The following is a 27,189-nucleotide window of genomic DNA, read 5'->3' as shown; positions in this document are numbered from 1 at the left end:
TAATATACTACATCTTAATCTCAAAATTAAACCGAAATCGAAATTCTGATTAAAGTAGTTGGTTAAGGTTCATCCAGTTTCAGCTTCGCTGAAATAATAAACTCCCGAGAAGTGAAACAAAAATTCCTAGTAAAAATTGGAAATTTATTTGTATTTTCATAAGATATTAGGCGAAAGGTCACAACTCACAATAAATAATTAAATTAAAAAAAAAAAAAACATAATAGAGAAATGGCTTTTCTCTCGGCGATGAAATTGCAGGGACGTCCACCACCGATCTCGTCCAATCTAAACCAAAACTCCGAACCTGCACGTTCGGATTCAGTTTCCTTTAACGCCTCCGAACCTGGTTCCGAACGACAGCCTCGGAAATTGAGCTCAAAACTGAGTCGCTGGAACAGAGCTCGAACCTTAAGGTCCGGCGCGAAGCTGGACCATACGATCAGTAATGGTTCAAAGTCAAACAGTACGACCGGTCCGAGGCACCCGATCGTTAATTCGAGTACCTCTGATATTTCGACACTGGTCAGTGACGAGGCATCAAGTAACGGAGATAACGAGACAGATATGTCGGCGGCGAAGTCGATTTACATAGTCTCTGACGGAACTGGATGGACGGCGGAACACGCCGTTAATGCTGCCTTGGGTCAATTCGATTATTGCTTGGTCGACCGTGGCTGTCCCGTAAATACACATCTCTTCTCAGGGGTATTCTCGACTTTCACATCTCTCTTTCCTCTCGATATTTTAATTTTTTGGCTATCAACCGAACCGAAGTCAATTCGGTTAGCGGATTTTACAAAACTCACTTTAAACCGAATTGAAACAAATGAATTAATTTGTTTGACATCAGGTTGTTTTAGGTTTGGGCATTCAAATTTTGGTTTAATTTTCTGGACTGGGAAAACAGGTCTAGATAGTATTAAATTTCATTCGGTTTGCTTTTAAACTTTGGTTCGGTACAGATTGCAGTTCGGTTATATTTTGGATTCAAAATTATAAAAATAATTTATTTTGATTAGAATTATAGGTTTGAGTATATTTAATTTTTTTTTAACCAAAATTTTAATTTTTAGGAATTTTTCTTTAAATAATTTAATTTAGTAGTATGTGTTGCAAACGAATTTGGTTCGGTTAGAAACATGGAATAGAAATACTTTTTACAACCGTATAAGAAAGGGTTGTTTTTACATCAGGATCGGCCAAATTCGGTTCAGTTCGGGTTTTTTTTCTTATTATATAGCTCATGATGTCGGTATTTCAACTTTCCTAATGTATATCGGTTCGGTTTATTGAAACCGAAAATGAATTAATTTGGTTGATGGAAATGTGAATTATATGAAGATCGAGGATGGAGAGAAACTAATGGAGATCATAAAGCAAGCAGCGAGAGAAGGAGCAATGGTAATCTACACTTTAGCTGATACATCAATGGCAAAATCAGCCATGAGAGCTTGCAAGCTATGGAATATACCTTCACTAGACATCCTCGGACCAATCACAGACTCAATCTCCTCTCACTTAGGAGCTAATCCTTCCGGTCTTTCACGTGGCGTCACAAACTCATCTCTCAACGAAGACTACTTCAAACGAATCGAAGCAATCGAATTCACAATCAAACACGACGATGGTGCTTTGCCTGATAATCTTGAAAAAGCAGACATTGTTCTTGTAGGTGTCTCTAGGACAGGGAAGACACCACTCTCGACTTATTTAGCTCAAAAGGGTTACAAAGTCTCTAACGTACCGATCGTGAACGGTGTAGATCTTCCCAAGACTCTGTTCGAAATTGATTCAAGAAAGGTTTTTGGTCTGATGATTAATCCGGTCGTGTTGCAAGGGATAAGAGAAGCTAGAGCCAAGAGTCTTGGTCTTGGCTCGAGTTTTAAGACTGATTACTCTGAGTTAAGTTCTGTTAAGCAAGAGCTTGAGCTTGCTAAGAGAATATTCGCAGAGAATCCGACTTGGCCAGTGATTGGTAAGACTATGTTTATGTATGATGAGGAATCTAATAGAATTTGATATAACCAAAAAAAAATTAAATTTTTGAAGTGTTTTGTTTTGCAGAAGTGACAGAAAGAGCAATTGAGGAAACTGCGGCAGTGATTTTGAGGCTTTACGACGAAAGACAAACCAATCGAACAATGCCTCGCATCTCTAAGTGCTACTAACTCAGTAACAATTATTGGAAGAGTATTTTAGTTAATGTGAAAGCATTTGTGGAGAAAATATAGTTTGATCTATATATTTTATGAGAATAAAAGAATTTATTTTGTAAAGCCCATTGGTACATTTTTACATGACCATAATATAGGGGCTAAAGCTAAAATCCATACATCTGCTAGCCCAAGTTGGAGTCTTGGTGAGTATTTTCTTTTTCCCCATAAACCTGTTAAACATAATGAGATAAGCAAATAATATGATAAATGAAAAAATAATTTTATTAAATATCAAATTGATAACTAAATTTAGAAACCATGAAGAATCATATATGTCAAAATTATATTATTCACACGCACATTATTTAATTTCATCTGAATTATGACAAGGTGCAAACTCGTATACTATATTCTATACCTCAGTTGTAATAATTATACATTTAATTATAGCCATAAAGCTACCTTTACATGTAATTATATATTAAAACATGACATGATGAAACAGTAAATTTATATGAATGTTAGATATGTATGTTAGTAATATGAATACTAATAGCAGTTGTAACTGTGCAGTTTCAGCAGTTTAATTGGTTAGTCAAGATAATTAGGTGGGGTTTGAGTTGTTTGACCGATGATACAAAAATGTCAAAAATGAAACAAATATTTTATAGAAAGTGTAAATATATAAGTTTTTTTGTGGGTGCAGATATAAGCAAGAACTTATTTTTCATCTAAAACTCATGATTTTTTACCATCTCAAATGTGATCAATAACAGCAATATTCTTTTCCTTCAATCGCATACTCTATTTTCATACTCCCCTAAACCCACGCCACAATTTTATATAGGCGTTTTGGACTTGTTTGGCGGCATTTCAACATCAAACTTTTTAAACCACGTTTCAACTTTGGTTGTTATCATAAAAATTGAATATGTGTTACATGATGTATATACATCGGGCAGGTAATATATTCTTGCAATTTAGTCTATGATAGGGAGATGTTATCACTTTATGATCCAAAAACTTGAAGTCACCTAAATTTAGTAATAGCTTAGGTGAATAGCATGTGGTGACTCTTAAATGCTCCACGCTTGTGTAGGTTCTAGTATTTGTTAAGATGGTCCGAAGTTTTGAATTTTTAGTTTTTCAGAAAAGTAATACTAACTAACAACAAATATCAAGTTCACATATATGGGGAAATTCAATATAAATCCTAGTCAATTATGAACGAGTCTATAAAAATGGGAAATCTTTTGTGAATTGTTATCAAGTTAATAGATCTCTTAACAGTAATACGAGTAGATGGTGCAAGGAAAAAACAAACCCAAACTAAAATAACTGTTATAGTTTGCTTTCTCTTAAAAAATGAATCAACACATAATTGAAATGATCAAATAAAATTGGAAGACATCGGAATAAAAGAATTTATTAGAAAACACAAATAGCGCACGAGCGGAACAAAACAACTCAATTTCATTCGATCCCACATGACTCAAATTTTCTCTATGTGAACACAAATAAAAACTAAAAATGCTCCCGACAATTGATATATGTACATAAAATAATTTCAGCAAAATGAAAAACACACACTAGACCAAATAAATTTTGAAAACAGAGAAAAAATAATTAAAAGAACAGAAGAGAAGATTCTCTGTCTTTGTCACAATAGTCATAAACTCTTGTCTTAAAGCTTTCTTTTCCAATCTTCATATGATCTCGTGTGTGCCCACTTCCCACTTTTTCTCTCTTACTGTTTTCTTTTTCATTTTTTGTTTTTTTTGAAATATACAAAATAATTATTATCACAACCTTACGCTCTTCAAATTTGTAATGTTCTTCTGATTCATCTCCTCAAATGTAGGTCGGTGAGATTGTGCATGTTCTATAGCCACAAACTTAGGTCGGTCCATATATATTGCTCTTCTTGTATTTTTACTATTAGTCTAGAGGCATATCTCCGGAATTAGACTTGCTGATCGAGAGAGTAAATATGATTAACAAGATTGATCCCATGCTTGACCTGTCACAAAAATTAACATTCCATCAATATGTATTCGACAAAAAACAACTTTCATTTATTTAATTGTGATATAGACAATAGATGCCCCGATTTTCAGTAGCATGTCGTACATGACTTAATGATAATCTAAATATATTTATATATGTGTATTAATTTAATTTAGACGTTTAAATTCAATCATGGCTAAAATCAATTGTTAATAGAACTGATCCTTCTGCGTTTTCAATTATATATTTTTAAAACCTTTGTATTTCATAAGTGAAATGTATATTTTTAGGTTAATTATTTAAATAAAATTATGTTGAAAAAAAGGGAAGTGATAATTACTTACAAAGTTGCAAAGAAGAGGACGATCTTCTTCGGATCAAGCATCCAAGAAGTGTGAGAGCGTTTAAAACTCGATTTCCTCGAAAATCCGAATCTTCTTTCTCTACTTTGGTCGGAGATGGTGGCGGGCGCAGCCGTAGTAACGGTGATCTGATGAAGCGGCGAGGCTGAAACAGCGGTGGCTGTGGTTGAGGTCGTGCCTGCATGATCAATGGACCCCAAGGTGCTAGGCTTTTCCGGCGTGCTAGACCCTACAACTCATCAAAATACCATACCACAAGCTTTAATGAATAACAATGAATAATGATTCCTTTTCTTTATTTGACAAGACAAAATAAATTGAATCATAACGTATTCATTAGTCATTGTATGCCGAATTTAATAATAGTATGAGTGAGCATGCGGTGCAGGAGAATAAAAAGTTGGAATATTGGTTTGCGCTGTGTTGTGGTCTGCATGAAGCTATGTGGCTAACACAAATAAATATTCAAAAAGAGAAAATCAAGGTCTTCATTTTTGGTTGAAGCACGAAACAGATATAACATATTATATATTGTGTCTTTCATTTTCATAGACTGCAAGCATTAAGTAAAAAGTTAGCTAGTAAGATGTACGGAAATTTTGTAATTATATTAAATTAAAAGTAGAACTGGTGAGGTTTTGTTTTAAAAATATTTTAACCTTAGTTACGTCTACAGCTTAAAACGCATTGGTTGGTCACATTAACTAAATCCCACCTAACAGTTTGTAATTTATACATTCGAAGGGAAAACAACCAGGTAGATTAAAAAATTATTATATACAGATATTGGCAAACCGAACCTTCTTGCATTAGAGATAAAAAAATACTCAAAAGTATTTCATGAAGATAAACCTATCCCAAGAAAATATCTAACCGCATAAAATAAAATAATAGTTTGAAATGTATTATCAAAAGTCCGAGATATGTTTGTTTCCATCATAAAAACCCAAATTATTTTTGTCAAATCTAAGATTTTTTTTATACTACTCACAGTCACAGATAAGCCCAAACCGAATTAATGACAAGAATCTGCTAGGTCTATTTGATACTACTGTATTATGTGTTAGCACATGGTAACAAAAAAACAGAAGAAAGAAACAAAATGTACCATTGGGGCTATAGAAAAATGCATTTGTCCATATACGTGTAATGAAACGTTAGTTTAATGCTTACTTTATTCAAAACTAATCGATGTATCATGTATTAAGGGAAATGATGAAACAAGATTATGACACATCTATTTTAAAAACTATATATATTGAAGAATGATTTAAATCTTACCTCTAAGTGGGGACTGAGGAAATGAGGTCTCCTTGTCATTACCATTTGCGTCACAATGGAGTTTCCTCTCGTTGTTGCTTCTTGGAGACCCTTTCCTCGAAACACTTCTCTGCAGCTTTTATAATATATTCCATCTTTCAGTTTACTTAACTAATAATCATAGAAAAAAATGCAATGATACATTAAAATATTCAATTTTTGAATTTCTCTAGAATCACTCCAAAAGAGAAATTAAATTTTTTAAATATCTTAATTAAGCTTCATGCCAAATGCCAATTAACAGAAAAGAAAACAGAGAAATCCGTGAGACGATAGTAGTTTGAGAGCACGGCAAAAATATTTATAAAACAAACTGACACATAAAAGTCAACTTTCGATTGAGTTTTTTTTATTAATTTTATTTATTTACTGGAAAAGTAATAAATGAGAAAATTGAATCGACGACTCAAGAGTAGTTACAGGTTATGGGGCGATTCTTCCATCATTCTCACAAAAAATTAATTACCAAAAAAAAAAAAAACAGAGGAGAAAATAGAAAAAAAAAAACAATTATCAAAATTAGAAAATTTGGTGTTTCTGAATTCTGAAAAACTTCAAGGGAATGATGAAAAAAAGTTTGGATTTTTAAAACTTACAGTAATTCTAGGACTGGAAGAAGATAAGTCTTTGTGGAACAGAGGAGAAGAGAAACTTTCAACATCGATCGTCACAAACCCATCTGGGTTAACGGGTTTTTGAAACCCGGATCCGGTGTCCTGACCCGGAATCGCTCCACCGGTTTCCATTGATCCTTGATTGAAACACAACTAGAGAGAAACATAGACAGAAACGATCATCAAGTTCATGAAGAAACATAGGTCAATTCTATATTTTTGCTAAAAAAACTCGTAATTCTCTGTTGGTTTTGAATTTTTAATAATCGTAACTACAGAAGACATAGAAAAATAAAAAGAATGAATTAACTTACTTTGGAATAGAAACAGAGGATTTAGGGGTGGATTAAGTCAGAGTCGAACGTCTCTGTTTTGCTCTGTTATGCTCTGTTTCACGACGAAGAAAGGTGATTAAGGTTTTTGGTTGGAGACAAAAAGGGGAGAGATTCTGGGGAATGTCGAAACTGAAAGAGAGGAAAGGCTTTTACTTTTATATATGTGGCGATTTCTTTAAAATGGGGTTGGTGCCTTATTTATTTATTTATTTCTCGAAGATAGTAGTAGTCACACGCAGATAATAAGAGATAGACTAATGAGTAATTACTTATTCATAATCATGATTCCTGTTTAGTTTAAGATTAGTTGATTTTAGTGGAATGAGAGATGGATGAACATGTTACAATTTTTTTTCATGTTATAATAGTAAAACTTTTTACCTAAAATCTGTTTATTATATCATGTTTGTTTTGGACTAATGGTGCTTTTTAAGATTCTCTACAAGATTATGCTTTCAAAGATTTCTGGTTCGATTATCGGCGGCTGAGAAGTAGCGTCGGCTCTTTTGAGATTGATCAAATGTGACCCCTGACGGAAAAAGATTACAGGTCTAAGAGATGCTGGTGTATTGTGGTTCGATAATATATGTTTGATTCTACAACATTTACATGTAAACAATATTAACAAAAACGGAATGAAAATTTTTTTCTTTCGTGAACAAATTTATTCTGGTAAGATATTATTATTACATACCACTCGTTAGAAAATCATAATATTGGTTGGTAATATTAGGTTTGAAGTTTTAAGATAAAACTCTAGTAATATAGATTATTGCAGTTTGAGGTTGAGGGTACAATTTCTGGGGCGATTTAAAATTTCACAAGGCCATCATAAATCCCTGGATTGAATTATCGACGTATAGATTTGACAAAAACAAATTATCGACATATATATATATATAATATTGTTGGTTTGTTACGGAAATAATTACGAATTGCAATCTAATCAGTGCTCGAATATTTAAATGAACGTTTGACAGCAAAATTTTTGGTTATCAGTTTATAATAAAAAATGGTTACTATTTTGAGGAATATGCGATGATGGGGAGCAACTAACTGCTTGCTTCGGAAGGTACTCTTTCTTTTCTTTTTTTTCATTTGACTCCTCCAAATTTTCGTCCCTGGTTAATATTTCCATCTTGTAATTAATTTCAAAATCTTCAAATCGTTGTTGAGTTTATGTGAATTCTCCATGTATTTAGGTAGAAGCATGTATAACTAAAATTAAAGTCACCAACAAATAATTTATGTAAAGTTAAAATATGTTGTTTCTTGATGACAAAAATATTCTTAAGGGACCCTGCTAAAGCAAGTTAAGGAAAATACATGGAGACAGGTTTTTTAGGATATAAATACAGATTTAGGGATTTGTAATTAATCATTCACACAATCAATAAAAAAACCTAAAAGATTATTTACCTCAATTGCAATTTCTTTCTATAATTTATTGTTTTCTTCGTGCTTGATTCACAACAAAATAACATTTAGAAAATATAACAACTAGCACATCCACAGTAAGCGTATGCCAAAAGATCATTTTAAGATGTTTTCCAATACCATTTTTCATATGTTTGCAGCCTAATAAATTACATTTTTATTTCCAAAAGCGGCAACCCTGTAAAACATGAAAATATTTTGTTTTATATGAATCGAATTTTTTCACAGTGTCTCACTACGCCTAAGAAAAATGATCACATTTACAAAAACGCAATAGAGAAAAAGTGTTACCAAAGTCGGTAAATAGTTATTTTCGCATGCAAAGGTAGAATTTGCCACTCGAAGAAGATATTTTCTTAGGTCATTTTTGGGGTCTTGCGGGCGAAAAAACAAAATGAGAACCGAAAACAAAAATGTGAGACATAGGCGACAGGGAGAGGACTCGAGCTACGTGACAATTTTTTGTATTATAATCACAGATAATGATATATGTTATCGAGTGTTTATGAGAATTGAGACGAGAAAATAATAATAATTAGTATCTGTTATCTAGAAGGCGCGCGTTTGGGGTTAGATATTTTTTAAGATAAATTGTGCTGCTAGACATTATCACATAATTTTTTTCCTAAGTTGTAAAGCAAAGGAGTCATTTAGAAAACTACGGGGTATATTTGACGGTTTAAGTGTAATAGTGTTTAGTCGATGTGTACAACATTTTTTAAAATAATCTATATTTTCGAAAAATAAATTATTTGCTAATGATGATTGGAATGCGTATGACTTATTTGAAATGATTTTGTCAATCTAATCGAGTCTCATGATTAAAGAAAAAAGTTGATGATTCTTCCTTTTTTTTAATAAAGACATGATATTGAAGATAAAAAATGGCTGTTAATTGATTTATCAAATATAAATGTTACTTTTCTCAAGTCTGAATTAATTTTATACTTCTGTTGTCACAATTTCTGTATGTTATATTCATTTAATATTTCATTTTTTTCTTCCTTAACGAGTCTCTTTGTTTTATTTGTTTAGCATTTAGCATTTTCATAAACGTGAATAAAATAATTCAAACCAAAATACTAGTGGCTACCATAAAACCATGCAAGATAAGGAAAAACAAAACATAGTGGTCCGCAATATATGAAAAAGATTAGAGAAAATGTAAGAAAAATACATTTGATTGATCAAGGCCTAAAGAGTGTCATCATACTAATGAATTGCAGCCAGAGAAGCTGTCTCACTAAAATACATTAGAAATTTTGAATAATGCAACGCACCCATTACCCATAGTCCCATACTAATAATACTACCAAATAAAAATAAAATATCCAACTTTCTATTTACATAGGAGAATTGAGGATTATCTAAAGGAATTAGAAAACTTGGAAATGATCCTAAATGAGGAAGGAGATGCATCATTTACTTGTTTTCTTATTCCTTTAGATACACCTCAAATCTCCTATGAAAATCAGAAAAGTAAATGATGCGTCTCCTTCGACATTTAGGAGTCTCTACTTCTTATTTGTATGCTTAGTGAGAGAATGTAAGATTAACAGCGGATTAAAGAGAGGATTAAGAGATTTAGAGAGATTGTATTGAAAGATTAGTGAAGAACATCTAGAGAGAGTAGTGAAAAGCAAAAGCAGCTTTTGTCCTTATGTACAACGGTCATAAAGAGGATAAGGGGAGAGACTCTTCTTCCTTTATCTTCAAACGGTCACAAGAAGAGAGACTTGGAGGGAAAGACATCTTCTTGCTTGCTGTAGAAGTAAACCCAAGTTTAGAAGACGGTCATATAGATAAGGGAGGCACCTCTTCTTCTTTAGAGATTCAAACGGTCATAAAGAGAGAAGCTTAGAGGGAAAGACATCTCTTTGCTTGATGCAGAAGTAACCTAAGGTCTTCAAGATGATCTTGTACGGATTGTACGGTCAAGATGGAGAAGAAAGATCGACCTTGATTAACACTCCCCCTCAAGCTAAGCCTAAGAGAATATGAAGGCTTAGATTGGAAGTTAGGAAACTCACCTCATTAAAAAAACCTAAGTATGGAAAACCCAATGGGACAAAACCATACTTGGGGAAAAAGAGTGTGAGCTCTTTCACTTAGGGAATTCAGAGCCTTGGAGACTCATAAGCCCCAATCTCTCACTGATAAACTCCAAGGTCTTCAAGCTTGTTCCCTTGGTAAAAATATCAGCCAACTGATCAGAGCTTCTTGTATAGCATGGTAAAATGACTCCAGCTCCATTTGTTCCCTTACTTTGTGACAATCCACCTCAATGTGCTTATTCTTTCATGGAACACCTGGTTTGATGCAATGTGAATTGCAGACTGGTTATCACAATGCATAGTAATCGGCTTTGAGAACTCTATTCCAAGATCTGAGAGAAGCATCTTCAGCCACATCAACTCGGTTGTAAGTCTTCTCATAGCTCTATACTCGGCTTCTGCACTTGAACAAGACACAACCTTCTGCTTCTTGCTCTTCCAAGTCACCAAGTTTCCTCCTATGAAAGTACAATAGCCGGTTGTGGATCTTCTATCAGTTCTGTCACCGGCCCAATCAGCATCACAATATCCAACTATTTCTGAGCTTCCATTGCATCCCATCCATATCCCTTGCTCCAAGGTTCCTTTGAGATATCTCAGAATGCGGTTCACCATGTTCCAATGATATAAGCTTGGGGCTTGCATATGTTGGCTCACCTGATTCACAGCAAAACACAAGTCAGGTCTAGTTATTGTGAGGTATATAAGCTTACCAACTGTTCTTCTGTATAGCTTGGGATCATCAAAGAGACTTTCAGCTTCATTCTCCCCCTGTTGGTGAGCTTTATATGCATCCTCCAATGGAGTTCTAGCCGGTTTTGCATCCTTAAGACCTGCATCATGAACAATATCTCGAGCATACTTCCTTTGGGACAAGAAAAGACCTTCTTTAGCTCGGCACACTTCAATCCCAAGGAAGTATTTTAGTTCACCAAGGTCTTTAATATCAAAAACAGAATGTAAATAGTCCTTAGTTTCCTGAATTCCAACCTTGTCATTCCCTGAGATGATTAAATCATCCACATAAATGAGAATAACTATGATACCTGCTTGGCTCTGAAGTGTAAAGAGAGTGTGATCAGTCTCAGATCTTCGGAACCCACGATCTAAGAGGGTAACACTTAGCTTCCGATACCAAGCTCTTGGTGACTGTTTCAAGCCATAGATTGCCTTTCTCAGCTTCAAAACCTTGCCCTGAGTCACACAATCTCTTAATCTCTTAATCATCTCTTATCCGCTGCTAATCTATATATTCTCTCATTCTTCACATCCATTTGCCACAATTCCCACTCTAGGTTTGTAGCAAGAGAGAGAATAACTCTCACTGTATGGAGCTTAGCAACAGGAGCAAATGTCTCTCTATAGTCTTCCCCATAGGTCTGTGTGAAACCTCTAGCCACCAGTCTTGCCTTGTACCTCTCAATCTCCCCATTACTCTTGTATTTGATAGTGAATACCCACTTAGAGCTCACAGTTTTCTTCTTTCTTGGTAAATCAGCTTCATCCCAAGTGTGATTCCGAATCATAGCCTGTTTTTCATCAGTAACAGCATCAAGCCACACCTTGTGCTCCTTTGCTTCATCATAAGTCCTTGGAACCTCTTCTTGATCTAAGACTCCTATGAACACTTGATGTTCTTGAGGAACATGGGCTAGAGAGCACACTGCTTGAGTTGGATGAGCTATAGCTTGATTATTGTAGTAGACTCTAGTGTTGATCCAATTAGAAGCCGGTTTTCTGATCCTTTGGCTCCTTCTAAGCTCTTGAACAGCCGGTTCTTCTTCTGTGGGAACTGATTCCTCTTGAGTGTGATCCACGCCTAGCTCAGGTTCTTCTTGAGTTGGTGGAATCACTTGGTCATTTTCCATTTCCTCACCAGGGGCCTCGGTCTCAGTCTCAGATTCCTCTTCTAATGGCTGTGGATCCACCTGATCTTGAGCAGATTCAGCTGGGGCTGAACCTGTTGGTGTGCCCCCATCATTTCTTAAGGTCTCAAGTAGAATTCTGAGAGTAGCTGCCCTATCTGAGTTGGAATGGGGAAGATCCTTCAGATTTTCCCAATTTCTTTCCTCATAGAAGCCCTTATCCTCAATAAACTTCACATCTCTAGACACTAGAACCCTCCTAGTCTCGGGGATGTAACACTTGTAGCCCTTCTGGTTACTAGAATAGCCAATGAACATCCCTTTTGTACTTCTAGCCTCAAGCTTGTTCCTTTGTTCTCCTGGAACTAATACAAAGCAAACACAACCAAATACTTTTAGGTAATCAATCGATGGTTTAGACTTGTTTAATACCTCAAATGGGGAAGCATCTTGGAGGATCCTTGTAGGGAGTCTATTGATGAGATAACAGGCTGTGACTACAGCATCTCCCCAAAACCTCTTAGGAACATTCCTATGAAACATCAAGGACCTGGCCACTTCCATAAGATGCCTGTTCTTCCTCTCAGCAACTCCATTTTGCTGAGGAGTATAAGGACAACTTGTTTGATGGACAATGCCGTGTTGAATAAGGTGTTGTCTAAAGGCTTGGCTTGTGTATTCTCCACCATTATCTGATCTAAACACTTTGATCTTAGCATTATAATGGTTAGTTACATACTTTTGAAAGTTCATAAAAGCCTCTAGCACCCTATCTTTAGATGGCAACAATGTTATCCAAGTGTATTTAGAATTCTCATCAATAAAGGTAACAAAGTATTTGTGATTTTCTCTAGACATACATGGAGAAGTCCATACATCAGAGTGAACCAAATCAAAGCAATTTTCATAAATAGTAGATGATTTAGGAAAAACAGTTCTACAATGTTTACCCAAGATACAAGCTTCACAAGCATTATTATCAAACTTAACATCAGGTAACATCAGATTCAAAGACCTATGATGGGGATGACCCAATCTAGCATGCCACAATGCATTATTTTCAACAACAGAACTAAAAACAAAAGCATTAGATAGAGAAGATGGCTTAGTGTCTTCAAGAACATAAAGCCCATCTTTAGTAGTTCCTTGTCCAAGAAGCTTACTTGACTTAATATCCTGAAAGAAAACCTCATTAGGACTGAATATAGCATAACAGTTCAAATCAGTAGTTGCTTTCTTAATAGACAACAGATTAGATGTGAATGAGGGCATATAAAAAGCTTTAGATTGTTTATCAAACAACTTAAGATCACCAATGCCTTCTATCTTAACCTTTTCACCATTAGCAATAATCACATTTCCTACTGCAGGTTTCATGTTACTAATCAATTTAACATCACTAATCATATGATGGCTAGCTCCAGAGTCAACAATAAGCGGTTTATCACTTTTCAAGACATGATTAGCAGAATGATTTTCTAAAGAATGCTCATGCACAACAGTATTAGCAATTTGATTAGTCAAGTTCGGATCATGTGCATGAAAGCTAAAGGCTTTAATCGGTTTACCAGACTCTTTAAGAGCCTTGATGAGGGCGTCCAGGTCTGATTTCTTCACATATTCAGCTGAGGCCCTCATAGCAACCCCTTCCTTCTCACGATCTGAAGGACCCACCTCCTCATGAGCTTCATTCGCCCTTGGCTTCCTCTGGTCCTTGCGGTTTTGTTTGAGATGTGGGTACAGGATCCAGCACTTGTTCTTCAAGTGACCCTTCTTCTTACAGTGCTCACATATCCACACTTCACGCTCCTCACCACCATAAGAACCCTTGTTGGCCGCTACAGCTTCACTCTTGTTAGCCATCACCAAGTCGCTTCCTTTGTTCCCAAAGAGACCCAAGGAACCTTGTTCTTTCTGGATCTGAGAGCAAACCTCCTCCAGGCTAGGCAGAGTCTTGGATCTGAGCATGTGTTTCACCAGATCATTGTAAGTTGGGTTTAGAACCATGAGAAGAGCAAAGACCTTATCTTGCTCTCTTCTTTCATTAAGTGTCTCAGCATCAACAGTAGATGGCCTCAGCATTTCAAGCTCGGCCCAGAGAGATCTGAATCTACCAAAGAAGGTGTTAAAGTCAAGATCTCCTTGGTGGAGGCTGTTTATTGCCTTCTTAACCTCAAAAACTCTGGTGAGATTACATGTGTTCCCAAACACATTCTTCAGGGTATCCCACAGCTCCTTTGCACTCTCACAATAGGAGTAGGATTCTAACACAGGGATATCCAAAGCACCATGGAGAATAGCTAGAACCGCCTGGTCCTCCTGATACCATTCATCAGAATCAGTCACAGCCGGTTTCTTTCCTCCTTCTTTGGACTCGCCACTCTTTGCATCTTCAACATGATGCCATAGCTTTCTTCCACACAGTACAGCTCTTGCTGTTCTTGCCCACAACAGATAGTTGTCTGCTCCTTTGAGAACAATAGGTAGAGCCTGAATCTTGTTTCCTTCCATGTCGAAAGCTTAGAGACAAAGAGAGAAGAAAGTTTGAATCTTTCGCAAGAACAGAGTTTAGTACGGACGTTTTCTGGGTTTAGAATGAAGAACAAGAGATTTTGGAGATAAGATTCGAGAGAATGAGAGAAATAAACCACCAGATTCAGGAACCTGGCTCTGATACCATGAGAGAATGTAAGATTAACAGCGGATTAAAGAGAGGATTAAGAGATTTAGAGAGATTGTATTGAAAGATTAGTGAAGAACACGATGAAGACTAGAGAGAGTAGTGAGAAAGAGATTCATTCTCATTTCATAAGAGCTATTACAGCTGTATACAGGTATATAAAGTAAAAACAGAAAGAATATGCTAAATAGATACCTAAGCTATTCTCCAAATCAGGGAAAAGCAAAAGAGAAAAAGCAAAAGCACTTTTTGTCTTATATGTACAACGGTCATATAGATAAGGGAGGCACCTCTTCTTCTTTAGAGATTCAAACGGTCATAAAGAGAGAAGCTTAGAGGGAAAGACATCTCTTTGCTTGATGCAGAAGTAACCTAAGGTCTTCAAGATGATCTTGTACGGATTGTACGGTCAAGATGGAGAAGAAAGATCGACCTTGATTAACAATGGGATCAGAATATGACTTTTACTAGAAAGAGTCCAAGTTTTCTGGTTTTCTTCACAAAATTGTCTAAAGTTGGCACGAGAAAGGAAACTATATAATACATTATATTTTGTAGCCATTAATCATTGTTTAGCTACAATCTTCACTTATTTTTATTTGCATCTTTAATATGAAAATATGTAGATCAGAATTCACACCAATCATCTAAACTTGATTGTTGTTTAAATTGTTTTCAAGCTTCGTGTTTATACATTTATATAATTATATCCGTCTGATTGATTATTTTGTTTTCATTAGATTACTGATAAATGTACCTTCATAATACGGAAAACACTAAGAAAAATTAATGAAAACTCTAATCAAATTACATAACAAATACTCAATTTTATTATCTCTGATTCAGGTTTTCCTCTTGTTCGAAATCCGATCTTGAACAATCTGCTTTCTCCACTGGTGAATTGGGACCTGAAGTCGGAACAAAATAATTTATAAGAGACCACAATTCCTCATCTCTAAAAGAAAATTTCATATCAGTTTCTTGAAATCCATTTTTCAGCTCTGTTTTAGATGGATATCGATCAATTTGGGTTAATGCTTTTACGGATTCTTGATGAAAATTGAAATGTTACAGATTAACTTAGAGATTACTTACAGCCGGAAAGCCTCCATAATCTCCTGGCTCAGTGATGTTTCTGGTAACACAAGTATTAGCCGCTAATCGAACCTAAACACAAAAAGATGTTTTGTTCACCTAAACCGCACCTAGAACCACTTTAAAAAAAAAAAAAAAAAAAAAAACCGGATAAAGCCAATTATTACCTTAGCTACAATGGAGACATGGTCTCGAATAGCAGCTCGTCCTCCTAAAGCTACATAGTCACCAATTCTACAGAAAAAGTTTTTTTGACTTTTTGAGTCTTGAAAAACTTCAAAAAAATTGTTCCTTTCAATGGAACCAAAAAGGGTTCAGATTCGTACGTTACTGAACCAGCGATGCCTACTTGACCACAGAGCAAGCAACATTTTCCAATTATCACATTGTGACCTATCTGCAAAAATACAAGAAAGTAAATAAGTATCATGTTATTTTCTCAATTAAAAAGCCGAAAAATAAAAAAAAATAAAAAACAAAAGAGGCTAAACCTGAACTAAGTTGTCTATCTTCGTATCATCTTCAATCATTGTATCTCTCCAGCTGCAGAACTTGTTATACAAAGCAAGTGAAACCACGAATGGTGTTCTTATGGAAGTTAGTTAATAGATTCAAATATGTTACCTGCCTCGATCAATGCAAGAATTAGCACCGATTTCCACACGATTTCCTATGTTTACGTTCAAGGTCTAAAGATGACAAAGAAAGAAAGAAAAAGAAAAATGACGCGAATTGTTGGATCAGATTGAAGAAATAAAATAGAAGTTTCCTACTTGAGGCTTCTTCACCATGTTTCCATGTTCATCAATGTAAAAACCAAAGCCTGAAAGAGAAACATATGAACATGTAAAAGACCTAAACTCAGACAAGTCTATTATATCTGTTGATCTTATATGAGTTGGTTCATACCATCTTGACCTATGCAGACTCCATTGTGTATGACACATGACTCACCAATACTACAGTTGCTGATTGAAACATTATATCTGGATACAAAACGAAACAGCAAATAGAATCCCTTAAAGACGCTGTATACAACAACAATCTATTAGAACCATGTGCAAGAATGTTACCCGATTCTTGTGGAAGGACCGATTTTGACTGATGGTCCAATTACAGTCCCGGATCCTACGTGAACCTCTGGACCTAAGACCGCTTTTTCATGAACCACCGCGCCAAACTCAACCAAAGCCGATGAATCAATTACAGCCGAGCTATGACATGTCCCTCCTCCATTTCTCCATCTCAGAAACCCTTCATTGACAATAACACCACCGGTCTCTGACCCTTGATAACAATCAACTGCACGATTTACAGTTAGTTTCAACTACCAAAATGTCGAAATAGCATCTTAGAGAGTTAAGATGCAGTAATGGCTCAGTTTATACACATTCAGTGTTAGTACATCTCAAAAATTATGGAAAGGCTTAACTTCTGTATTTATTTGGCTTTTAACTTTCAGCTAGCTTTGTCTCATCATCATTCTGTGAAAATCTTAAACCTGTAATTTCTAAAGCAAAACTATATCTAATACAATCAATTGATCTGAATATACTGAAAATATACGGGTTGTTGGAATTTTGTATTCCAAAGTTACATGAAGTCGTATGCTCTCAGAGGCATTTCCACAAACACTTGGTGTCCCGAATAAAATTTATCGAACTTAATGCCAATATAGTTCGAAATATGGAAGAAATCCGCAACTATACTCACCTGCATTTGGACAAACATCAGCAGTCGCAGAACCAAATGAGGAATCAGATAAACTTCGAGAACTCCAAGGAAGACGAAGCTGCTTCGGGATAAAGGGTTTGCTCAAGAAGGTTCCTTTAAGAGAATTACGTACGGAATCGGATGTTAATCTCCGAAGAGTGGCCGCCATAGTCACAGAAATGGAGAAGAAAATTTGAAGGAGCTGGGTTTGTCTTTAAAGTCCGAAACTTTACTTGTTTTCCCCAATTAAAAAAGCTTTAAACTTGAGAAACATTAAAAAAGTATACATTTAAGGTTTTAAATTAAGGGATTATCAATGAACCTACTCTATACATTGTGTAACTGCAATTTTTCAATCTATTTATATACTTAACGTGCAGACAAATCTATGAGAGAAACATCGTTCACAGAAATCGAAAACGACGTTGATCTTCTAAAGAAACCAGGCTGCAATGGCTTTGGGAGCTGGAGAGACTTAGAATCAGAGCTAAGCATCGAAAACAACTGAATCTATTGTTTGTCTTTTCGTGGGATGCTCATAAACACAAGACAGAGCAACTTCTAGTCGTTGCATTGAGATCTCCTCTGCATAAAGTTATGGCGTTGACTTCTCCATCGGTGGATATGTTGTAAGAAGCTGTTGTTGGTTGGAGTGAAGAGATCAGACGGTTGAGATTAAGAGTATATGAAATGTTGGATACTTGGATGTGAAGTTTCTTCCTTCGTAGAAGCAAAAGGTGTGAACAGTGACGTTTTCTTGAGCGTAAGTCAAGAAGATGAAGAAGAAGAAGAAAAGAGTAAAACATTGAAGCAGATGCCATCAATGAAAGACGATGAAAAAGCTCATAAATGAGGAACAGAGTAAATCTAAAATCTGACAACAACATGGTTCTTTCTTCATTCGACGTTTCTCGAAACCTATGACCAAAATTCTATAAATTAAAAACATAAATCAGATTATTGATATATCATATATGGCTAATGGCTGTCATATAATTAAAAGTCCAGAACAAGCTTAATTGTTTTTATAAAGTATTATTTGACTAACCTGGATCTTTCATGTTCCATGAAGTTCAGAGAAGACGCTTTCTTATTTCTTACTTGTCCCCATCTTAAAAACAATAGAATGCTAATACAGATTATTCATTTAGAAAATAAAAGAATGCAAAGAGACTTGGCTCAAGTATCAAACACATTATACAATCATTCACCACGTCAAATCCGAAACCATTAAATAACTGTTTCTTTTCCTTATCTGAAACGAAACATTCCACAGTTTCAGACAATATCTGTTTCTTCACCTTCTCCTTAGAACTGTTCTTCGTCTGAATATAGCCACAGATCACAGGTAAATCAATGAATCTATCTTAAATATCATTGTTTAGGTTTTTTAAGTCAACGAGATTGCTTGCAGCCTACTCATCCGAAAGCAACTTGCAATGAAATGTGCATACCACTCTTTGACACCTTCAATATAAATAACAACAATGGTTTGATTAGATCAAAAGCAAACAAGAAAAACGTTTCAAGCTTTAAGATAAAGAAAATGAAGACCCTTTTCGTTTTCCTTCTTATTCTTCTTCTATGTGTTTTCACGATCAACGCGAATCAACAAGAAGAGATCAATCAAGAGAACCCTTCAACATCTCATAAGATTCTCTACAAAGTCCAACAATGGAGAACTTCGTTGAAAGAATCAAGTGCTGCAGAACTCAAGCTATCTTCAGCAATCATTGTAGCTGGATTCTTATGTTTCCTAGCTGCCTTAATCTCGAGCGCAGGTGGAATTGGCGGTGGAGGTTTGTTCATTCCAATCATGACTATAGTTGCAGGGCTAGACTTGAAAACAGCTTCAAGCTTCTCTGCTTTTATGGTAACCGGTGGATCAATAGCGAATGTAATGAACAATCTCTTTGGTGGCAAAGCATTGCTTGATTACGACTTAGCCTTGCTTCTTGAGCCGTGTATGCTTCTAGGAGTGAGTATTGGTGTTATCTGCAACAGAGTTTTGCCAGAGTGGCTCATCACTGTTCTTTTCGCTGTGTTCCTCGCTTGGTCTAGCTTGAAGACTTGTAGAAATGGAGTCAAGTTTTGGAAAATCGAGTCTGAGATTGCGAGAGGGAAAGTACATGAGAGGCCAGAGAAAGGCAGAGGGGAAACAGAGGAGGATACTAAGAGCCTTAAAGCACCTCTCCTTGAAGCTCAAGACAATAGACACAAATCAAAGCTTCCATGGACGAAACTTGGAGTCTTGATTGTTGTTTGGGCGTCTTTCTTTGTCATTTATCTTCTCCGCGGGAATAAAGATGGCAAGGTAGTGATATATAATTCCATCGATCAATATATATATATATATATATTTTATCGATTTTATTATAGAATAAGCGACAGATTCTATATATGTTATGTTATGTGTAGGGAATCATATCGATAAAGCCTTGTGGTGTGGAATATTGGATTCTACTCTCACTTCAAATACCTCTTGCTTTGGTCTTCACAAAGCTAGCTCTCTCAAGAACCGAAAGCCTCCAAGAACGATCCCCTAGCAATCAGGTAAAATGCAACAGCTAGCTGCAAATCATATTGAACTCATTGAAAAGTATTATATACTGAACATTATCTATCTTACATGAGCAGAAAAATCAAGAAGGTACAAGATTGGACCAGTCTACGCGGTTAATGTTCCCGGTAATGTCATTTTTAGCCGGTTTATTGGGCGGTATATTCGGTATTGGAGGTGGAATGCTTATAAGCCCTCTTCTTCTCCAAGCCGGGATACCACCACAGGTATATATTATATAAGAAAATCAAACTTTTTTTTCACCAAATTTTCTAAGTTTTGGCAACTTTTTTAGTTGAATATATGATTGATGCAGATAACAGCAGCAACAACTTCATTCATGGTGTTCTTCTCAGCAACGATGTCAGCAGTTCAATATTTGTTACTAGGAATGCAAAACACAGAAGCAGCTTACTTGTTTTCCTTGATTTGCTTCTTTGCCTCGCTTCTCGGTCTTGTTTTGGTTCAGAAAGCAGTAGCTCAGTTTGGGAGAGCTTCCATTATCGTGTTCTCAGTCGGAACAGTAATGTCTCTGAGCACAGTCCTTATGACTAGTTTTGGAGCTCTTGATGTATGGACTGATTATGTGGCAGGGAAGGACATGGGTTTCAAGCTGCCATGTTAAGACGTAAGAATCTTTGGATCATCAACAATAGAACTGAGATCTAAACAAGATCATCGGTTTTCTTTATTCGTCTTCTTTTTATTGCTTTCGTATTAGAGGCTCTAACTTTACTTTCTATATAAGAAGGAAAATTTGGAGCAAGATGGCATTGTAATGTTCATATGTTTTTTTGTAAAAGTTAATAAATTGGGGGATGTAATTATAGTTGAGACCTTGACTGGAAACATCAGTTTATGTGTCGTGCTAAGTAGCTGATGTTCTGTAATATTTTGTGTTAAATTTAATGTTCTGTAAGCAATGAAAGAGGTTGCAAATGGACAAGAATGATAACTGATAAATCAAGCTCATAAAAATAGTTAAAAACAAAGACATATTTTTTGCTCAATAACCTCATCATTGCAAACCACAATCGATTCCTGTTTTCATAAAACTAGGAAAAAATTAGTAAAAAAAATCAATTGGACAAAGCTAGAAAATGGATGTTAGGAAAGTTGGAAAATACAATCAAAATATTTTCTTGGTAGCAAAAACAGATCCCCTCTGTAAAAGTAATAATAGTTTTTCTTGTTCATATAAGCTCAATCCAAGCAATTTGGATACTAGTTCTAGATATTTCATTTACCCCAATACCCCTTACCGTAACGGTGTAATTGCTCGATCTCAACATGGCAAGAAAAAAAGAACACGATGACACGTGGCTATAAATCAGTGGTTAGAACCATATCCGAATAATCTCAAGGACAGATAAGGCGTTCTTTGTCCGAAACCAAAACCAACCAACCATATAAGAGCATAACCCATAACCATCGCTTCACTTTTCGTCTTTGAGAAACCAAAAAGAAAAAAAAATGGCTTCGATGGGTGGCTTACGTGGCGCATCTCCCGCCGTTCTTGAAGGAAGCTTAAAGATCAACGGATCGAACCGTCTGAACGTCACCGGCAGAGTGGCGGTGGCTCAAAGGGCTGGACTTGTCGTCAGAGCTCAGCAGAGTGAATCGGCGCCGGAGACTACTCGCCGGTCTGTGATTGGGCTTGTGGCTGCTGGTTTAGCCGGCGGCTCGTTTGTTCAGGCTGTCCTCGCCGATGCTGCTCCGATCAAAATTGGCCCTCCTCCTCCTCCCTCCGGTGGTCTTCGTAAGTAAACTCTCACTAATCGTTCAATAAAAATATTATCACTCTCAATTTTGTATGAGATTAAGAATCTAAACGTAATGTAGCCAAATTATCTAGATGAAAAATCTTTAAATTTAACCAAATAGTAATACTTTGTCGTAAATGTAGCCGTTTAGTTCGAGAAAGAAAAAAGCTAGATTTTATAACCTAATGGAAGTTCAGATTTTGGTTCGGTTTAGATTGAATCAGATCAAATAGATAACACTTAAAAGTTTGTGTTTTTGTTTGTTGAGCAGCTGGGACAGAGAACTCAGACCAAGCAAGAGACTTTTCATTGGCATTGAAAAAAAGATTTTACTTGCAGCCATTGCCACCAGCAGAAGCTGTAGCTAGAGCCAAAGAATCTGCAAAAGATATCATAAATGTGAAGTCTTTGATCGATAAGAAGGCTTGGCCTTATGTTCAGAATGATCTCCGTAGTAAGGCTTCTTATCTTCGTTATGACCTTAACACAATCATCTCCTCCAAACCCAAGGATGAGAAGAAGTCCCTCAAGGACCTCACTGGAAAGCTCTTCGATTCCATCAACAGTGTAAGTTTCTCAATCCAAGGCCCTTGATTAATTTCAAAATGCATGCAATCTATCTCTTCAGTGAGTGATCAGTTTAGGACAGATCTATCGAGAGCAGTTATCAAGGTTCTGTAATGTTTATTTGTTTTTGTGTCTGATCGGATGTTTTTAAATGGTTGATTTTTCTGGCAGCTGGATTATGCGGCAAAGAAAAAGAGTACTCCGGATGCTGAGAAGTATTACTCAGAGACAGTCTCTACTTTGAACGATGTTCTTGCCAAGATTGGTTAAGCATTTTTATTATTCTGCAATTTTCTTTGTAAATTATTATTTCTTGATTTTTGTTCCTGTGTACTTTGAATCAAATCTCTGAATCCGAAGTTGTGTTTCAAGATTTACCAATAAATGGTAATTCACTATACCTCAACGGTTATTACCAATCAATATCAATTTTAAATTTGTAAGATGTTTTGCTGGAATACGATGTTTGACATTTTTTTTTCAATCAAATGACTTGATTATCTCAAATTTATAGTTAATGGACTCAATGACAAGAAAAAAAAAAAGAGAAAGGATGACTATTGATATGGTGCACATTATACGTAATCAAAATTTTATAATTCCCTCGTTTTTTTCTTTCTGATACGTAAAAAATTGAATATAAGCCAAATTGAAAAGAAAAAAAAAAGAGAAGGAAAATAGAAGTAATCCGGACATAAACCGAGTTTAAACAGTGTAATTGATTTTGCTTTAATTGGGCCTAAATAATTCGGACTCGTAGTTCTTCGTCTGCCCTAATTCTTTCTCCGGCCACTTCGCCGTCGTCATCGGCGGTTACCTGCTGACTCAGTGAGTTCCCGATGGCAAGACCAATTATTCCTTGATTAGTTTATTCTTACTATTCTGTCCTCTTTTCTCTGCTGATCGAAAGCAGACAGTGATTGAGATTCTATGTAGTAATTTCTCCGGCCATGAATATCTCATCAGCCGCTAGGCTGCTCGCGCCGGCAATCGTTCCGTACAAGTCCCTTCCAATGGAATATTCGTCTCAATATCTCGTAGAATCTCTCCCTCGTCGACTCACATTACTTTTACAGTCCTGCTCTGACTCAACTCTGCTTCGTCAAGGTAAGCAAGTTCACGCCTTTCTAATCGTAAACAGAGTTTCCTCTGAGAGCTACATGGCTGAGAGGATCTTGGGTATGTATGCAATGTGTGGCAGCTTTTCGGATTGTGGTAAACTGTTTTACAGACTTGATTTGCGTCGTGGTAGCATCAGGCCCTGGAATTCGATTATCAGCAGTTTCGTTCGAATGCGTTTATTGGATAAAGCTTTGTCCTTTTACTTCAAGATGCTATGTTATGGAGTTAGTCCTGATGTATCCACTTTCCCTTGTCTCGTCAAGGCTTGTGTTGCTTTGAAGAATTTCAGAGGGATTGAGTTCTTTCGCTATACGGTTTCTTCTCTTGGTATGGATTGTAATGAGTTTGTGGCGAGTTCTCTGATTAATGCTTACCTAGAGTATGGAAAGATCGATGTGGCGAGTGGATTATTCGATAAAGTAAGTAAGAAAGATTGTGTGATTTGGAATGTGATGCTTAAAGGGTATGCAAAGTGGGGAGCTTCGTGTAGCGTTATAAAAGGGTTTAGTGCAATGAGGATGGATCAGATTAGTCCCAATGCTGTCACTTTCGATTGTGTTTTATCGGTGTGTGCCTCTAAGTCATTGATTGATCTCGGAGTTCAGCTTCATTGTCTAACGGTCGTTTCTGGATTAGACTTTGAAGGTTCTATCAAAAACTCACTTTTGTCTGTGTATTCAAAATGTGGGCTTTTTGATGATGCGTGTAAGTTGTTTCGGATGATGTCTCGTGCTGATACGGTGACATGGAATTGCATGATCTCTGGATATGTTCAGAGTGGACTAATGGAAGAAAGCTTAGTGTTTTTCTTTGAGATGATATCTTCAGGTGTCTTGCCTGATGCCATTACGTTTTCTAGTTTGCTTCCATCCATTTCTAGGTTTGAAAACCTTGAGTATTGTAAGCAAATTCATTGTTACATTATGAGACATAGCATACCGCTGGATATATTCTTAACTAGTGCTCTTATTGATGCCTATTTCAAGTGTAGGGGTGTTTCTATGGCACAAAAGATTTTCAGCCAGTGTAACTTAGTCGATGTTGTTGTGATCACTGCAATGATCTCTGGTTATTTGCATAATGGCTTGATTGTTGATGCGTTAGAGATGTTTAGGTGGCTGGTTAGTGTAGAAATGAGCCCAAATGAGATAACTCTGGTGTCTATTCTACCGGTAATAGGCGGTTTGCTAGCCTTGAAACTCGGGAGGGAACTCCATGGTTTCATAATCAAGAAAGGTTTCGATAAGAGGTGCAATATTGGATGCGCTGTTATCGACATGTATGCAAAGTGTGGAAGAATGGATCTTGCTCATGAAATTTTTGGAAGACTCTCTGAGAAAGATATTGTTGCGTGGAATTCAATGATCACACGTTGTGCACAGAGTGATAATCCGAGTGCAGCTGTTGATATTTTCCGTGAAATGGGAGTTTCAAGAATCGGTTTTGATTGTGTTAGTATTTCAAGCGTTCTCTCTGCTTGTGCCAACTTGCCTTCACAAAGTTTTGGGAAAGCTATTCACTGTTTCATGTTAAAGCATTTAGTTGGTTCTGATGTGTATAGCGAGAGTACATTGATAGGTATGTATGCTAAATGTGGAAACCTAAGATCCGCCATAAATGTGTTTGAGACGATGAAAGAGAAGAACATTGTTTCTTGGAATAGCATCATCGCTGCTTATGGAAACCACGGGAGGCTACAAGATTCACTCTGTCTATTCCGTGAAATGGTTGAAGATAACAGAGTTTCTCCTGATCAAATCACGTTTCTTGAGATGATATCTTCGTGTTGTCACGTTGGAGATGTGAACGAAGGAGTTCGTTTCTTCAAAATCATGACTGAGGATTACGGAATCCAACCGCAGCAAGAGCATTACGCATGCGTCGTTGATTTGTTTGGACGAGCTGGTCGGTTAAACGAAGCTTATGAAACCGTTAAGAGGATGCCTTTTTCTCCAGATGCAGGAGTTTGGGGAACGTTACTTGGAGCTTGTCGTCTTCACAAGAATGTCGAACTTGCTAAAGTTGCTTCGAGCATGTTAATGGAGTTGGATCCGCAGAACTCTGGTTATTATGTTTTGATTTCTAATGCACATGCTAACGCTGGACAATGGGGAGGTGTGACTAAAGCAAGGAGCTTAATGAAAGAGAGAGGAGTTGAGAAAGTTCCTGGTTCAAGTTGGATCGACATCAACAAGCTAACTCATTGTTTTGTTTCTGGCGATGAAAATCATCCCGAGTATTCTCATATCTATTCTTTGCTATGCTTACTTCTTGAAGAGCTGAAGCTAGAAGGGTATGTTCCAGAGCCTTACCTTCCAATGCATCCACAGTCATCAAGAAAACTAAATCCAGCTTGAAGATTCACAGAGAAAGGAACGGTAGATCCAAACATAGTATAGAAAATGAGGTGTATATATATTAGTCAAATGTAAACACTTTTTCAAATTTATTGAAAATGTGGTCTACAAATTTTTTTTTTAAGCATGTCCTGTGTGTGTCTGCTCTCGGTTTGAAGCAGTTGCAGAGATGTAATAAGCAACAGCAAAAAGGCCGTGAATGAAACAGAGGATTCCTCCTATGGACAGAACCCGATGGTGAGAAATCCCACAAGCTTTCCTTGATCTTGAGTTTGACATGGTCCCTACGATCAACAATGAGAATGCAATTGCCAATATGATCCTGAAAAAAAAACATAAAAAAAATATCCTGAAATGAATCTATCTGCAAGTTTCTTCTCCGTCACAAGAAGGAAGGATTTACATATTGCATTTGTTTATGTAGTGTTTGGACTTACCAGGAGAATATCAGAGAAGCCACAGCGAGCTGTTTATTGGCAGAAGATTTTTCAAGGTCTTGTCTTGAGACAACACAGAGACACCCACCAAGCAAATTAGCCGTTACATGGGCTAATGCCAAAAGGATACATGCAGCTAAGCCGTACTTGAAGGCTGTGTAACTCGGGTCTCTACATTCGAATATCCACATCTTTAAATGCTTCACCTGCATCCAATATAACAAAGATATTAGTGAAATCTGCAACTCTTATTGACTTGTGGGTGTATAGTGTGTAATGTACCTTGTTCTGTGCTATTTCGGCTTCAATGCCTAGAATTCCAGCCGAAACATCCATTGCTATGATCAAGAAGCAGATGAAGAACCCTACATTCCTTGCCATTTTGCTTCTTACAGCTTTGATGATCTTCAATGAAACAAGTTCTTACAAGCAAACAAAGAAGCAGAAAGGATTGTTGTTGGAGTAATAACTTGTTCTTGTATTTATGGGCAATTAGATTTAAGATTTATGAGACTCTCTAGGTTAGGAGGGAATAAGAATAAAGTTGAACATATGTCTCTTTTCTTGCACATTTACTACAGACCACGTTAGAGAATAAAAGTTTAGCTGTGATCCTTGATGTAAAACTCCCTTTTCTACTAAAATTTTAACTTTTAAAGGACAAATAATGCATTAAACTTATTATTCATGAGAGAATCAAAATTTAAATTTTCGTCACAGAACAAAATCATATTGAAGCATT

General features: G+C 36.3%; 8 protein-coding genes across 11 annotated transcripts; 4 read left to right on the top strand and 4 right to left on the bottom strand.

The window, feature by feature from the left end:
* The first annotated feature begins 180 nt into the window (after positions 1-180).
* On the top strand, positions 181-2,358 carry LOC18029602 (pyruvate, phosphate dikinase regulatory protein 1, chloroplastic). Its single transcript, XM_006413740.2, has 3 exons — positions 181-708; positions 1,345-1,978; positions 2,068-2,358. The coding sequence occupies exons 1-3, from the start codon at positions 232-234 to the stop codon at positions 2,169-2,171; spliced, it is 1,215 nt and encodes a 404-aa protein (XP_006413803.1). The 5' UTR covers positions 181-231; the 3' UTR covers positions 2,172-2,358.
* A 1,457-nt stretch (positions 2,359-3,815) lies between these two features.
* On the bottom strand, positions 3,816-6,968 carry LOC18029601. Of its 2 annotated transcripts, none has more exons than XM_006413739.2 (5): positions 6,777-6,968; positions 6,445-6,615; positions 5,810-5,924; positions 4,511-4,757; positions 3,816-4,179 (listed from the first exon to the last, which is right to left on the bottom strand). In XM_006413739.2, exons 2-5 carry the CDS (start codon positions 6,592-6,594, stop codon positions 4,098-4,100), a joined length of 594 nt encoding a protein of 197 aa, XP_006413802.1. In that variant the 5' UTR covers positions 6,595-6,615; positions 6,777-6,968; the 3' UTR covers positions 3,816-4,097. The 2 variants fall into 2 exon arrangements, with proteins under 2 accessions (XP_006413802.1, XP_024005232.1); XM_024149464.1 differs by having other exon boundaries at positions 5,810-5,918.
* A 6,140-nt stretch (positions 6,969-13,108) lies between these two features.
* Positions 13,109-14,071, bottom strand: LOC112082411. Its single transcript, XM_024150102.1, has 2 exons — positions 13,722-14,071; positions 13,109-13,329 (listed from the first exon to the last, which is right to left on the bottom strand). The coding sequence occupies exons 1-2, from the start codon at positions 14,014-14,016 to the stop codon at positions 13,322-13,324; spliced, it is 303 nt and encodes a 100-aa protein (XP_024005870.1). The 5' UTR covers positions 14,017-14,071; the 3' UTR covers positions 13,109-13,321.
* Positions 14,072-15,540: 1,469 nt separating this feature from the next.
* LOC18029600 (probable UDP-3-O-acylglucosamine N-acyltransferase 2, mitochondrial) lies at positions 15,541-17,878 on the bottom strand. The gene is made up of 10 exons (XM_024149771.1): positions 17,642-17,878; positions 17,002-17,230; positions 16,838-16,914; positions 16,702-16,751; positions 16,553-16,617; positions 16,420-16,471; positions 16,255-16,325; positions 16,096-16,162; positions 15,929-16,000; positions 15,541-15,741 (listed from the first exon to the last, which is right to left on the bottom strand). Exons 1-10 carry the CDS (start codon positions 17,808-17,810, stop codon positions 15,676-15,678), a joined length of 918 nt encoding a protein of 305 aa, XP_024005539.1. The 5' UTR covers positions 17,811-17,878; the 3' UTR covers positions 15,541-15,675.
* Positions 17,879-19,187: 1,309 nt separating this feature from the next.
* LOC18029599 (sulfite exporter TauE/SafE family protein 5) lies at positions 19,188-20,826 on the top strand. 2 transcript variants are annotated; one of them, XM_006413737.1, is made up of 4 exons: positions 19,188-19,955; positions 20,060-20,194; positions 20,279-20,428; positions 20,518-20,826. In XM_006413737.1, exons 1-4 carry the CDS (start codon positions 19,188-19,190, stop codon positions 20,824-20,826), a joined length of 1,362 nt encoding a protein of 453 aa, XP_006413800.1. The 2 variants fall into 2 exon arrangements, with proteins under 2 accessions (XP_006413800.1, XP_024005792.1); XM_024150024.1 differs by having other exon boundaries at positions 19,443-19,955; positions 20,276-20,428.
* An 810-nt stretch (positions 20,827-21,636) lies between these two features.
* LOC18029598 (oxygen-evolving enhancer protein 3-1, chloroplastic) lies at positions 21,637-23,015 on the top strand. Its single transcript, XM_006413736.2, has 3 exons — positions 21,637-21,960; positions 22,236-22,531; positions 22,703-23,015. Exons 1-3 carry the CDS (start codon positions 21,675-21,677, stop codon positions 22,799-22,801), a joined length of 681 nt encoding a protein of 226 aa, XP_006413799.1. The 5' UTR covers positions 21,637-21,674; the 3' UTR covers positions 22,802-23,015.
* Positions 23,016-23,280: 265 nt separating this feature from the next.
* LOC18029597 (pentatricopeptide repeat-containing protein At4g21300) lies at positions 23,281-26,107 on the top strand. 2 transcript variants are annotated; one of them, XM_024150147.1, is made up of 2 exons: positions 23,572-23,638; positions 23,733-26,107. In XM_024150147.1, the coding sequence occupies exon 2, from the start codon at positions 23,824-23,826 to the stop codon at positions 26,008-26,010; it is 2,187 nt and encodes a 728-aa protein (XP_024005915.1). In that variant the 5' UTR covers positions 23,572-23,638; positions 23,733-23,823; the 3' UTR covers positions 26,011-26,107. The 2 variants fall into 2 exon arrangements, with proteins under 2 accessions (XP_006413798.1, XP_024005915.1); XM_006413735.2 differs by having other exon boundaries at positions 23,281-26,107.
* On the bottom strand, positions 26,067-26,937 carry LOC18029596. Its single transcript, XM_006413734.2, has 3 exons — positions 26,730-26,937; positions 26,448-26,653; positions 26,067-26,332 (listed from the first exon to the last, which is right to left on the bottom strand). The coding sequence occupies exons 1-3, from the start codon at positions 26,826-26,828 to the stop codon at positions 26,131-26,133; spliced, it is 507 nt and encodes a 168-aa protein (XP_006413797.1). The 5' UTR covers positions 26,829-26,937; the 3' UTR covers positions 26,067-26,130.
* Between the last annotated feature and the right edge of the window lie 252 nt (positions 26,938-27,189).

Source organism: Eutrema salsugineum, unplaced genomic scaffold (assembly GCF_000478725.1).
Source record: "Eutrema salsugineum unplaced genomic scaffold, Eutsalg1_0 scaffold_1, whole genome shotgun sequence".
In the NCBI taxonomy this organism is placed as follows: domain Eukaryota; kingdom Viridiplantae; phylum Streptophyta; class Magnoliopsida; order Brassicales; family Brassicaceae; genus Eutrema; species Eutrema salsugineum.
Note: the sequence above shows the minus strand (reverse complement) of the source record. Positions and strands in the feature narration are given on the sequence as shown.

Excerpts from the sequence above, each read along its gene's own strand:
- LOC18029602 (XM_006413740.2), top strand. The coding sequence starts at position 232 with ATGGCTTTTCTCTCGGCGATGAAATTGCAGGGACGTCCACCACCGATC. Across the intron at positions 709-1,344 it reads ATACACATCTCTTCTCAGGG|ATCGAGGATGGAGAGAAACT; the intron begins GTATTCTCGACT and ends AATTATATGAAG. Across the intron at positions 1,979-2,067 it reads TCCGACTTGGCCAGTGATTG|AAGTGACAGAAAGAGCAATT; the intron begins GTAAGACTATGT and ends TTTGTTTTGCAG.
- LOC18029601 (XM_006413739.2), bottom strand. The coding sequence starts at position 6,594 with ATGGAAACCGGTGGAGCGATTCCGGGTCAGGACACCGGATCCGGGTTT. Across the intron at positions 5,925-6,444 it reads CTTCCAGTCCTAGAATTACT|CTGCAGAGAAGTGTTTCGAG; the intron begins GTAAGTTTTAAA and ends ATATTATAAAAG. Across the intron at positions 4,758-5,809 it reads TCCTCAGTCCCCACTTAGAG|GGTCTAGCACGCCGGAAAAG; the intron begins GTAAGATTTAAA and ends GATGAGTTGTAG.
- LOC112082411 (XM_024150102.1), bottom strand. The coding sequence starts at position 14,016 with ATGGCTAACAAGAGTGAAGCTGTAGCGGCCAACAAGGGTTCTTATGGT.
- LOC18029600 (XM_024149771.1), bottom strand. The coding sequence starts at position 17,810 with ATGGCGGCCACTCTTCGGAGATTAACATCCGATTCCGTACGTAATTCT. Across the intron at positions 17,231-17,641 it reads TGATGTTTGTCCAAATGCAG|TTGATTGTTATCAAGGGTCA; the intron begins GTGAGTATAGTT and ends TAAATCGTGCAG. Across the intron at positions 16,618-16,701 it reads ACATGGTGAAGAAGCCTCAA|ACCTTGAACGTAAACATAGG; the intron begins GTAGGAAACTTC and ends TGTCATCTTTAG.
- LOC18029599 (XM_006413737.1), top strand. The coding sequence starts at position 19,188 with ATGAAGACCCTTTTCGTTTTCCTTCTTATTCTTCTTCTATGTGTTTTC. Across the intron at positions 20,195-20,278 it reads AACGATCCCCTAGCAATCAG|AAAAATCAAGAAGGTACAAG; the intron begins GTAAAATGCAAC and ends TTACATGAGCAG. Across the intron at positions 20,429-20,517 it reads AAGCCGGGATACCACCACAG|ATAACAGCAGCAACAACTTC; the intron begins GTATATATTATA and ends TGATTGATGCAG.
- LOC18029598 (XM_006413736.2), top strand. The coding sequence starts at position 21,675 with ATGGCTTCGATGGGTGGCTTACGTGGCGCATCTCCCGCCGTTCTTGAA. Across the intron at positions 21,961-22,235 it reads TCCTCCCTCCGGTGGTCTTC|CTGGGACAGAGAACTCAGAC; the intron begins GTAAGTAAACTC and ends TTTGTTGAGCAG. Across the intron at positions 22,532-22,702 it reads TCTTCGATTCCATCAACAGT|CTGGATTATGCGGCAAAGAA; the intron begins GTAAGTTTCTCA and ends TTTTTCTGGCAG.
- LOC18029597 (XM_006413735.2), top strand. The coding sequence starts at position 23,482 with ATGAATATCTCATCAGCCGCTAGGCTGCTCGCGCCGGCAATCGTTCCG.
- LOC18029596 (XM_006413734.2), bottom strand. The coding sequence starts at position 26,828 with ATGGCAAGGAATGTAGGGTTCTTCATCTGCTTCTTGATCATAGCAATG. Across the intron at positions 26,654-26,729 it reads CCGAAATAGCACAGAACAAG|GTGAAGCATTTAAAGATGTG; the intron begins GTACATTACACA and ends TATTGGATGCAG. Across the intron at positions 26,333-26,447 it reads GCTTCTCTGATATTCTCCTG|GATCATATTGGCAATTGCAT; the intron begins GTAAGTCCAAAC and ends TTTTTTTTTCAG.